This window comes from Spea bombifrons, chromosome 8, assembly GCF_027358695.1.
Source record: "Spea bombifrons isolate aSpeBom1 chromosome 8, aSpeBom1.2.pri, whole genome shotgun sequence".
In the NCBI taxonomy this organism is placed as follows: Eukaryota; Metazoa; Chordata; class Amphibia; order Anura; family Pelobatidae; genus Spea; species Spea bombifrons.
This window is the reverse complement of record NC_071094.1, coordinates 2627575-2639673: the sequence shown is the minus strand read 5'-3', so window position 1 is coordinate 2639673 and position 12099 is coordinate 2627575. Positions and strand designations below refer to the sequence as shown.

At 46.7% G+C, this 12099-nt stretch overlaps 1 protein-coding gene across 2 annotated transcripts in view; it reads right to left on the bottom strand.

Annotated features, from left to right (window-relative positions):
- GPSM1 (G protein signaling modulator 1) overlaps nt 1-12099 on the bottom strand; it is a 54320-nt gene that overhangs the window by 40674 nt on the left and 1547 nt on the right. The window contains exons 1-3 of one of the 2 annotated variants that reach the window (XM_053473060.1): nt 9284-9395; nt 867-1088; nt 107-242 (exon numbers count right to left, since the gene is read on the bottom strand). In XM_053473060.1, coding sequence (XP_053329035.1) covers nt 107-242; nt 867-1088; nt 9284-9381 — 456 coding nt within the window. In that variant the 5' untranslated portion in view covers nt 9382-9395. Of the gene's footprint in view, nt 1-106; nt 243-866; nt 1089-9283; nt 9396-12099 lie in introns of those variants that run through there. The other variant, XM_053473061.1, reaches the window with a different exon arrangement.

Genomic DNA, 12099 nt, shown 5'->3' with positions numbered 1-12099 from the left:
TAGATTCAGGAGCCGTATGTCTATCCCATGCATGTTTAATCCTCTCACTGTATTACCCTCTACCATCTCTGCTGGGAGGCTGTTCACCCGTCTCACACTTTTATACCTTGTCTCCCTGCTCCTGGGATATATTAAGATGTCGGTGGCAGCAAGCGATCGCCTCATCATATTGCCCTAGGATTTTTAAGGTGTTCCCCAGATTTCCACTGGCTTTAGCTTCTCCGATGCGGTCTCCGATGGACCTAAAATGAACAAAAAGCTCTCAGGACAATAAAAACCCTCAAATTCTAACCAAATATTCAGCATTCTTCTATCTTTTGTCGAACTCATCGTGTAAAAGCATCCAAAACCCACAATTATAGGGTGAGGAATTATAACACCATCGTGCACATAGATTCTATATATTTTTTAACAAAAATGAACAATAATGTTTCTAAAATATGAATAGAATTAATTTTCCAATTTTTTTGAATTTATTTTTTATTTTAGAAATTAATTTATTAATTTTTTCATTTTATTTTATATTCCAATTATTTTATACAACAAAAGCCACCGGTGACCCCAAAAATCACACAACTGGCCTAGCTAGACCCAAAACCTTTAATGCGGCACCGTATCGGTTACACTGTTGCCCGCGGTGATACGGTTTGGGGGAATTTTATTTGTTTCATTGATGGTAAAATTGTTACAATGAAGTTCCATGGACTTTTTTCTTTGAATTGTATGATGAATACAAGGAGCCACATTCCTTTAGACCCCCAAAACAGCGAAAATGTTCAACTTTATGCCACAAAAGTGTCCTAAATTATATAAAATCTCAATTCGAGGGTCGGCCGGTATCCCACCTTTCGCTCAGAACCCCTTACCTGGCCAAGGTCAAGTCATGCTTATGGTATTCCAGGGCCTTGGAGTACTCCTTCAGGTAGAAGTAAGCGTTGCCGAGCTGGCTGTAGATGGCACTGAGAGTCTTCAGATCTTCAGTCCCCACCTGGACGGCGGCTTCGAAGAAAGCGGCTCCAGCCTTGAAGTCGCCCGCCTTGCACAAGCGCTCCCCTTCTAACGCTAACTCCAGGCAGGAGGCCTCCATCCTGCAACAACAAGGAGCCGAGGACACGAGGTTTTTATAACTTTTATAACGATCATTTCATAACATCCCCAGAAAAAAAACTTCCTAAGTAAGCATTGTTATGGCGAAACGCGCAGGGAACCCCGGCACAATCCGGAATCCGGAATCATAAGTGTTCTAAATCACTTAAAAATGGGAAAAATGGACAAAGAATGAAGGATTATGAGAAATTATAAAAATAAATCTGTTATAGCGAAACGCGCAGGGAACCCCCGGCACAATCCGGAATTCGGAATCATAAGTCGTCGAAATTACTTAGAAATGGGAAAAATTGGCAAAGAATGAAGGATTATGAGAAATTATAAAAAGAAATCATTGTTATGGCGAAACGCGCAGGGAACCCCCGGCACACTATGGAATCCAGAATCATAAGTCGTCGAAATTACTTAGAAATGGAAAAAAATTGGCAAGGAATGAAGGATTATGAGAAATTATAAAAAGAAATCACCGTTATAGCGAAACGCGCAGGGAACCCCCGGCACAATCCGGAATCCGGATTCATAAATCGTCGAAATCACGTAAAAATGAGGAAAAATGGACAAAGAATGAAGGATTATGAGAAATTATAAAAAATAAATCACTGTTATAGCGAAACGCGCAGGGAACCCCCGGCACAATCTGGAACCCGGATTCATAAATCGTCGAAATCACGTCAAAATGGGGAAAAAATGGACAAAGAACGAAGGATTATGAGGACTACGCGTTAACCCCGTATGCTGAATGTTATCATCTAGAACTGTAATTAGCGAAGGCCGCGCTGCGAGAGCCCCAAATGTTTCCACACGCGGATTCTGAACTGGAATCGAATCCATTTGGCACCCAGCGTGCGTAAACAGTCTGTGTTACCATACTTAAGGAGAGGAACTTATGTTCTCTACAACAAAAACAGATGATACCCGGTAAATAATGGCACGTTAATACACATTGTTTTTTATTTTTTGCGGGGTATTTTTTTTTTTTCTATATATAAAAACATTCCTTGTCCAAAAAGCAAACGGCCAGCGTGCCAGGGTTTAGAGGAACTGGCAGGGATTTCAGACAAACGGCTAAATAATGATGTAAGAGGAATTCCAAAAACAACGAACAACGAACCAGTTATGGACCAAGACGAGCGAATATAAAAATATAACGGGGACTGGGGAAAAAAAAGCAGAATAATGGGGTTTATTTGTCCCGTTTAATTTATAAAGCCGTTCCCTGCTGTTTCTATACACATTATCGGGGCTTTTAGGGCAGTAGAACCCTGCGATCCCCTCATACCCAGCAAACATTCTGACCTCCTAGAAAAGAGGGGCATCAGGGGGGGGAAAGAGGGGCATCAGGGGAGGAAAAAAGCCACATACGGATTTATTATTACCGGATACCACAAGCCTCGTCTCCTCCGGTGGGGTGGGGAATGCTTTGCTCCTACCTCTGGTGCTGAGGGGGTTAACACTATGATGACACTGGGCCCCCACTAAAGAATTTTTGGGGTCAGCCCCCCCCCCTCAGCCCGTGGACCTCTCTTTGGAACGTCTCCCTATAAACAGAAACATTTCTAAAATTCTTAGCACGGAACTCACCCGGAACGTCATAGAACGAGCCCTTGGAACGTCATCGCTACTCAGCAGCTAAGACTCGGTCGGGGGCAAAGAGCCTCTGACTACAGGTGTTAAATACCGTCTCGTTTTTTTATTTGCCGTGTCCATGCGCAGATGACCAACAGTGACCGCGATCTCTTAAAATACATTTAAAAAAAATAAATAAATCCCTCCATGCCTCTCAGAGAAACAAAAGAATTTTGCACATCCTCCTGTGGCTCGTTGCTGTTGTTGCCATGGTTACTTTTCAGAAAGAACTGCGGTTGTAACAATACCGTGGCTTCGGAGGGTTTATTTGTCCTCGGGCAGACCGCCGAGCCCCCCTGTGTCTGGCGGGGAGGGTGCTCGGTACTGAGAAATATTATACGGTCTACAAAGGGTCCAGATGCTCGCAATGGCCGACGGCTGGATTGACCCCTTCAAATATTTAAGACCGGGCCTAGCCACCTTTGATCGGCTGCTTAGGGCCAGTGGCAAACTAGGAGACTCAGCCATGAGCCTCATGATGAAGTGTTGGTTGGGTCCTGTTGGCCATCACTGAGTCAAGACCAGGTCCAAAAGTTGGTCCCCCCCCCAGAGCCCTAGAGTAAAAATGGCCTAATAAATAGAGCTTATACTCTAACCTCGTTCTGGTGAAGAGAAGCTACCATGACCCAGTTTCTACAACAACCAGACAGCCAGCATTTCATTATTTTCATCCCCCCCCCACGGGACAGAGAGTCTCGTAATCGTTTTCCGCTTAGCCAGCATTTACCGCCAGATCTGCTGACACCGAATGTGACGAAAGCCGCCGTCCCCCCGAGCCGCAACGCTTTAACAACCCAATCGGACTGGGAAGCCATCGAGAACCACCCTCCACGGTAGGTACAAGCGATACCGGATGCCACTCCTATTACGGCTGAGGACACTTTCTGGTAGGACCCTTTAGGTCAGGGTTGGATCATCTGTGGACAGAGGTGGGAAGGGGACAGAAGCGTAGAAGCCCTTCGTCAGCGGGACCCGTGATCTGTTACGAATTTTGGATACTTTGGCCCTTCATCCAACCAACATGATGGTCTTAGGAAGGAAATGAATCTACCGAAGCCCACCGACCATTAACACCGGATGTCCTGGGGCGGGGAAGGTCTCTCCAGTAGAGTGGAGCGTCGGAAGGACCTTAGTACATTAGCTTTGTAACGTAACACAAGACCTAGAGAGATGTCTCTCGGACGCATCGGATGGCGTCGGCAGCCGGTGGCTGATAAGGGTGAAAATGATGAAGCTACTAATGGACGCGCGGACGGCTTTTATGAGCAGCTGTTAGACCATTAGAGCAGATTAATCGCTGCTCCCAAATCCTAAAGCTCTACACGCTAAATAAACACGTCGCCAAATCACATACGTGTGCATTAGGAACCCTCCTTATGTATAAACCACGGGAGCAGCCATCCCACTTTCCTGTTCTCAGGATCTATATGATAATTCATCTCTCCCCTGTTGTTAAGTTGCTGATTGCTGTTGATCGGTTCAGGCAGCCATTTTTAAACGTAGGGAGTGCTTGGAGAGAGGAGGCTAATTCAACGAGGGGATTAAACATGCGCGGGATAGACATACGGCTCCTGAATCTAAGACGAGACCAACGACTGATTAAGGTTTGAGTCGTTACAGGAGGAGAAACGGGAGACTAGACGGGGGCCGAATGGGGGCCGATCTGCCAGCAGGTTCTATGTTTCTATCAGACATACAATCCTTGCTGTGTAGCAGTTGAAGTGGGAAAGTCACTCGACTCTTATATTTGGATTTGTCCAAATTTTTTTAAATTTGTGAATTTATACGAATGCCCGTCAGATATGGGCTGATCTGCCGGCAAATTCTACGTTTCTACACCCAAAATCTTCTCTGAATTAGGACCATCGCATGCTATTTGAAATCAATTAAAAAAAACAAAAAAAAAATAAAAAAAACTTTTCATATCGTAAACTTTTAACTGCAAAACCTTTGAATTTGTTATACATAAAATTATCTGCCCACTGGAAACCCCACACACGGAATATTTAATATTAATAATTAATAATTAATTCACATTTGTAAAGATTCAGCAGAGTTTTAATAATATTTCTAATAATATATTTTCACTAATCGGGAATTATAAGAGATTACGGGGGGGGGATAACGGGATACATTAATTTCATTATTTAAAAGACTTTTTTTTTTGTTCATACTTCATTTTAGGATTTCTCAATTAAATTAATCAGTTTTATGAATCATTTATTTAATCTGATAGATTGTAAGCTCCCAAGAACAGGGCTCTAGTCTCCTTCTTAACGCGTTTATCTTTTTTGTAGGTTTTTTTTATAGCTATTTTTTCGTTTTTTCCCCTTATTAGCGTTTACGGAGTCGGCTGGAGCTCTATTAAGGGTCTTTGAAGGACGCTGGAATGTGAGCGTCTGTTAACCCCGCGTGTATGACCTAACCTCTTCACTACCAGAAGCGTGATTGGGGATCCCTCCAAGCCCCCAGAAGTCTATAGTCCTCTCTGTGGTCGGAAAGCTCGGCCGGTGTGGCTCCAGAAGGTACGGGCCGGTCCGCCATTGGAGGCCACCGATTGGATTCGCAGCCTCACCTCTTTTTGTGCATGTTCCGGGTTTTCTGGACATACAGCCAAAGCTCCAGAGCCATGGGCAGCAGCAGGACCCTCGGACGCGGACCGCAGTACACGATCCTACAGACGGCCTTCTCGCCCAGACTCAAGCTGGTGGCCTCACCTCCTGCCGGCATCTCTGCCATCGCCGTGTATCTCCTAATCCCCCGTCTAACCAGGGTCTAAGCCGGGGGCTCCGCTCACGCTTCATCCATGGTAGAAGGTCGCGTAGAACTTTGCCTCGGGATACGGAGTCTAAGACGTCGGGCTAAGCGAAGAACAAGCCGCCATTGTACTCCAAGCAGGTGGCAGAGGACTCATCCCTCAACTTGGGCTTGACGCTTATCTTCTTCCTCGCAAACTGGTGGCCAACTAACAGGAACCCTGTGAAAGGTCTAAATATCTCCTCTGGAGAACAGATAACTCATTATTTCATAGGATAATTTTTTTCTGAGACGAGAGAAGCAATTTCCTGCCTTGGCGGGTTTTTCTCTTTCGGGGGGCCAGCTGGGCCTCTCCGCGGTGGTCTTCCAAACGCCGTCACGGAATCCTGACGGTTCTCGGTGGCACCTTCTACTTCAGCTGTCACAAGAAATACATTGTATCCAGCGGGGGTGGGGGGGGGCTTCTTGACAGCTGCTCGGTGTTGTGTCGTCCCGTCGGGCCCCGGAGCTCTCCAGCTTCGGAATGAATGGAGACCGACGCGGATTCCGATGTCTACGCTAACATTCCGAGGCTGTGGACCTCGAGGAACCTCCGGGGCTCGGCCGGGAAACTTCCCGAGAGACGCTTTACGGTTTGGAGAGACGAGGAAAGGACTGGAGGGGAGATGAGGGTGTTCTGGGAGTTTTTCACCGGAGACTCCAGGAGCTCCAACCATCCAAGACGCGAGCGGAGGTCCGACGCCAGCGTTTGCTCCCCCACCCCACATGCTGCCCGTATCCAGATGGAGAGGAATCCTTTCTGATCCTGCAAATCTCCGATATCACATCAATGACAAAGCGGATCTACCCCTGGCTCGCCATATGCCGTCGTTTAAAGCACTATCCCCCCCCCAGAGAAAAAGTTTAACATAAATAAGAGTATTATTATTACTTCTGCTGGAAGGCTGTTCCACTTATCTACCACCCTCTCCGTAAAGTAAAATTTCCTTCCATATCATCTCTCTCTTCTCTCCCATCCCTCTCTCTCTCCCTTCTCTCCTATCTCATCTCACTTCTCTGCCCTCAAGTCATGGAAACCTTGACTTGTTTTTACTTAAAGAAACACTTAATTGAGTCACCTGCATTCAAGCAGGGATATCAACTGCAACATACTGGGAGCAAAAGCACCAACTAGGAGTCTTATCTATGATCCCAGCGGCCAGAATGGGAAAGAGTCAGACTGTGTGACCCCCAGAATCTGCCCCGAGACCCTGAGACTCCGGGGAAAAACCCTGAAGTCCCTGGGTGTACTCATGCCTCGGTGAGCAGCTAAAACCCTCTTAACAGCATTTAATTCCTTCCCCGCAAAAAAAAAGATCCAGAGTCTGCCCGGAGTAACAGGCGCTAAACAAATAGCCTCCCCGCCGTAACTCCGACAGCAAACATGCGCCTACGCGTTTTATGGCCGCGCGTTATCAACCAGCGACGACGAGGGAGACTTCATTAAAAATCACCGACAAATATTAAGGTCACCGAGTTCACCGAAAATCAATACAACAGGAAGCAGGAGCTTCTGCTGGGAGGCTGTTCCACTTATCTACCACTTAACCTGTAAACTAAAACGACCTCTCATTGGACCCAGAGGCTATCCAGCATTCTGGCCTCCTCTTGGAGTTATGATGTCATAACACAACCCCCCCCCCAACCAGCAGGAATCATCCAATCACGGCCAACATCCTCTGCTTCGTGCATCAAAACGAAGCTCCGGTAATGAAGAGTTTTAATCGGGGGGGGTTATAACCCAATAATCCCCGGCGTGGGAATAAAACACCGGTGGAAGCGAGGGGGGGCCGCGGGCACCGAGGGCCGATATAAACGCAGCCGCGCTTCCTATTGTCATTAACGGTCATTAAGACAGCTTTCATTTGTCTGAGTCGTCGAGCGGCGGACGGCATTTCACGGCAACAACTTCCTTCCTTCCTCCTCCAGAGTCTGTCCGGCCCGACAGACGGAACACAAACAGCCTCCCCTCCCCCGCTCACACCTCTGCTGGGAGGCTGTTCCACTTATCCACCACCCTCTCAGTAAAGTAAAACTTCCTTCCGTTCCGTCTCAGCCTCGGACCCTCTAGTGTTAGATTATGGCCCCTGTTTGTAATATTTCTATCCAAAAAAGACCCCGATCTGCCTCGCCGCTTTAACTTCTGGAACGAGGACCGCTGTGGCGCGCCAAATCTGGTGTTTTCACTTTTGACAAATAAACATTTCGGCGAGGCGTTCGGCCGCCATGGCAGCCAGGAGAGCATATGGCGAGTCTCGCTGCCGGCCACCCACGCACGCGCGCTACTAATCTTATTACACCTGCCGGGTCTATTACAGCCTCCGCTTAACCCCGCGCTCGCCGTGCGCTCTATCACCATATTTACACCGCTTTGTATCAATGTAAATATATACATTTGCATAGCTAGTGTTTTGAACCCTTATCCTATATATTTAGATAACTGCGTATATATATTACCCGCTCCGTCTATTTCCATTATCACATGGTTTTTTTCTGAGAATAAGAAGTTTTAGGGTTTCCTGGCTTTTTTTTTTACCGAAAAGTTGGTAGATCAATGGAACAGCCTCCAAGCAGAGGTGGTAGAGGGTAATACAGTGAGGGGATTAAACATGCATGGGATAGACATACGGCTCCTGAATCTAAGACGAGACCAACGGCTGATTAAGGAAAAAAAACGGGCCGAATGGGTCCTTAATGCAGCGTTGGATACAGGTACACGGTGGGCGCCGATGGCATTAACCCACCATTAACATGTGCCCGATGACCAGTCCAGGCCTGATTATAAAACATCATTCCCGGTGTGTTAGACGCCCAAACCCGTCCCAGGAATAATTCTTTAATTTAGTTAAATTTTTTTTGCCTGACTTGGGCTTTTTTCAGGGAATGCTTAATTGTCACATGACAGGAAAAGAGACTCCGATAGGCCGTTCCCATAGAAACCGGAACCTTCAGAAGAATGAATAAAATCACCGATCGGCTGAAGGTTTTTTCGCTTGCAGTGGAACAGCAGCTTTAACACTAAGAACAAACTCAGAATCTGCTGTGAGAGCCGAGTACTGGCGCAGGACTCAAGGTCAGGATTTTTTTAAAAATTATTATTATTTTTTTTTATTTTTTTTTTAGAAAAATAGGTTTTGACTGGCGTTGCCTGAACAGGATAACCGAATCCACGCCACGTTCCGGAGCGGTAACGCATCGCCTTCCCCTCGGGCGACAGAACACCATCCCTTAAAACAAAAATCCAATATTTTTCTGCCTAGCAACAAAAGCCAATTCTTTTTTTTTTTGGTGTTAAATTCATGCATTTTATTATTATTATTATTTTATTTTTTTTTTGCTTCCAGCGAAGCTCCCAAAGCAGCCAAACGGCTAATTTTACTCCTCGGTCTGAGGTTTCCCTGAACACAAAGCGCCTATTTTTAAATTTTAAAGGAATTTTAAAGAATCTTAAGAAAACCGCGCTGGTTACGGGCAGAATTTCCGCAGAAAGACGATTTTGCTGATCAGTGAAATAAACTTGGGAGAAGAGGCCAGAACCTAAAACTAGAGGGTCAGAGGCTGAGATGGAATGGAAGGAACGTTTTACTTTACTGAGAGGGTAGTGGATAAGTGGAACAGCCTCCCAGCAGAGGTGGTAGAGGCGAATACAGCAAGGGAATTTAAACACCCGGGGGGGGGGAATGGCAGTCCGTGGCAAAACGTCCGTAATTAAGTCAAATGTATGGATCAAGTTATAGAAAGAGAAGGGCTTTACCGTTTAGTATGGACCTTGTCGGCTGGGAGGAGGCACCAGCAAGTACTCCACCTCGGTTTAGGTATCTTGAAGCCTCCGCGGTGCCAAAACCAAGGCATCTCAGAGCCCGAGCCCCCGGACAGAGCCTGAACTCCTATAACCGCTTCTCGAGACGATTTGAAAGATAAAGCCGCCCTATTAAGAAAACGTTCCCATCCCATTGGCCGATCGTCTCGTAATATTATGACATCATCGACCGAACCGCCGGCGGGATGAACCTCCTGTCTGTACCTGTCCTCGGGGATAATCGGCAGGTATCCGGGTTTAACTCATTTGGGGGGGGGACATAACCCTTTCAGCGCCAGAAAGTGTGCGAGCGACAATGTCCAGCGCCGAAAGAGGCTGAGAAGGAACAGAAGGAAGTTTTACTTTACTGAGCAGGTGGTGGATACGTGGAACAGCCTCCCAGCAGAGGTGGTAGAGGGTAATACAGTGAGGGGATTAAACATGCATGGGATAGACATACGGCTCCTGAATCTAAGACGAGACCAACGACTGATTAAGGTTTGAGTCTTTACAGCAGGAGAAACGGGCGACTAGACGGGGGCCGACGGGGGCCGATCTGCCGGCAGGTTCTTTATATATGTATAAGAATATGTTTCTATTGGCTGTCCCCTACGTCGGACGTCCTGTAACCGTTGCAGTCTCGGCGCGTGCCGCGGGGGGGGAGGGGTAACCCGTCGTGTTCTGAGCTCGCGCTCTCTGGGCGCCCCGGCTGCATTTCGCGCCGCGTCTCGGATTAGAGAGGCGTGAAATGTTTGGGCCGCACACGGACGCGACACGCCAACGAAACCGATGTCTGTCTCTGGGGGGGCTCGACGTTCCAGCGGAAAGAAGAAAAAAACGACAATCGGCAACGGCTGCAGAAAAGGACTTTTCAGCCAATTTCTTTAAAAAAAATAGATAAATATTAAATAAAAAAAATAAAAAGTTATTTTAACGTTTTGCTAATTATCCAGAGAAATCTAAATATTTGTAAAATTTTATATAAAATGTTGCAAAACGGCATCCATCGGAATAAAATCAGTGTTTTTTACGCTTTTGGTGAATTTTCCGTACTTAGCGGATAACCGAACGATAACCAGCGAAGCGAAATGTGTCGGCCGGTTTAACCCTTCGCGTATTGGCCGTGCCAGATGATATTCAGACCACGGGGGTTCCTACATTTCTTTTGAGGCTGTAGAACCCTGCGATCCCCTCATACCCAGCAAACATTCTGACCTCCTAGAAAAGAGGGGCATCAGGGGAGGAAAGAGGGGCATCGGGGGAGGAAAGAGGGGCATCGGGGGAGTTTGGTTTTTTAAGAGATAATAAGGAAAAACCTCAACATTTCAATGTGAGATGGAAATCCCATTAAGCTCTTTGGCTCTAAAAGTAACAGAACTCTGGACTCCGGCGAGCGGCGAGGAATTTCCCGCCCCGACTGGATCATTCCAATGTGGCCGATGCACGAAGCCTATAATTTCTAGTCCTATAACCAAATGCTACGCTCGGGTTACAAATGCTGCACACATCGGCGTATGCGCGGCCGGTCCTACTGGCGGGGAACGGCAGGGTGTGGCGCGTCTGGAATGGGAAAATTCTGTCCTCTCCCAGAACAGCCGCAGCGGGGTGGTATGATCCATCAGAAGAAGGGAAAAGGAAAGTGTTTGTTGGTTACATTTTTAAGCTTCAAAATCAACTGATTTAAGAACCTCAATCAGCCGTTGGTCTCGTCTTAGATTCAGGAGCCGTATGTCTATCCCGCGCATGTTTAATACCCTCACTGTATTACCCTCTACCACCTCTAATGGGAGGCTGTTCCACTTATCTTCCACCCTCTCAGTAAAGGAAAACTTCCTTATATCACCTCCAAGCCTTAAAGTTCTAAGATCCATCATACTTTTGGGATTGTAACGTTGTATCTAGACATGGTGGGAGGACATGTTTCTTCTTCAAGAGGCAAATACTTGCTGAAGTGGATGAACGGATAAAAGTTAGACGTTAGCAGATAAAAAGAAGATGATTTGGGAAAGCGGAACTCTGTTCTCAGCGGGAGAGCGGAGATTCCGTGCAGAGCAGCTTCCAGAACCCAACTGCGATATAGAAACAAGGAATTTGCTCCGTTGGGCACGTTCCTCCAAAGACTCAAACCTAAATCAAGAAGAAGCTAGAAGAAGCTCTAGATAGGCATGATGTCCGACATTGGGCTGGAATTACTGGTCAAATGTCACTTTCCAGTAGAACGTTCCTTAACAAAAGCTATTAATGATGTTTCTTCTAGAAAGACCATTTGAAGAGTTCCAGAAGGTCACTGGAAGTATTTGATCCTGAGCTTGGGGCCAGGAGGAACGATTGTGCCTCTCCCAGAGAAATATTGCCCCTAGGAATTCTGTCCATTACATTCTGTAGACATTACATCTGCTTCATGGCGACCAAGGTCGGGTGGTGGGGAATGTATCTCCAGGTATGGAATTATGGAATTGATTTCTGGGAAAAAAATGGAACATGGTAGACTTTTTTTCCCCAGGCACGCTCGGCCTCAGATCTCCCACCCACGTGGACACGGAGCGGATGTTCATCAGCCTAGAAAGAGCCTCAGCTGGAACCGCTTTGCAAAGTTTTGATACAGTAGTCGCATGAGATTTGATTTTCTAGTTATTGATGCGCCGTTGGGTGCCCGCAGACATTAGAAAGTCAGCCAGAGGCACAAGGGTAGTGATGGGCCAACAAAGTCCCGGAATGTTACTAGAAGGGCTAATTCGTTGGGGTAAACCTTAAAGGACCGGCCTTCTTGG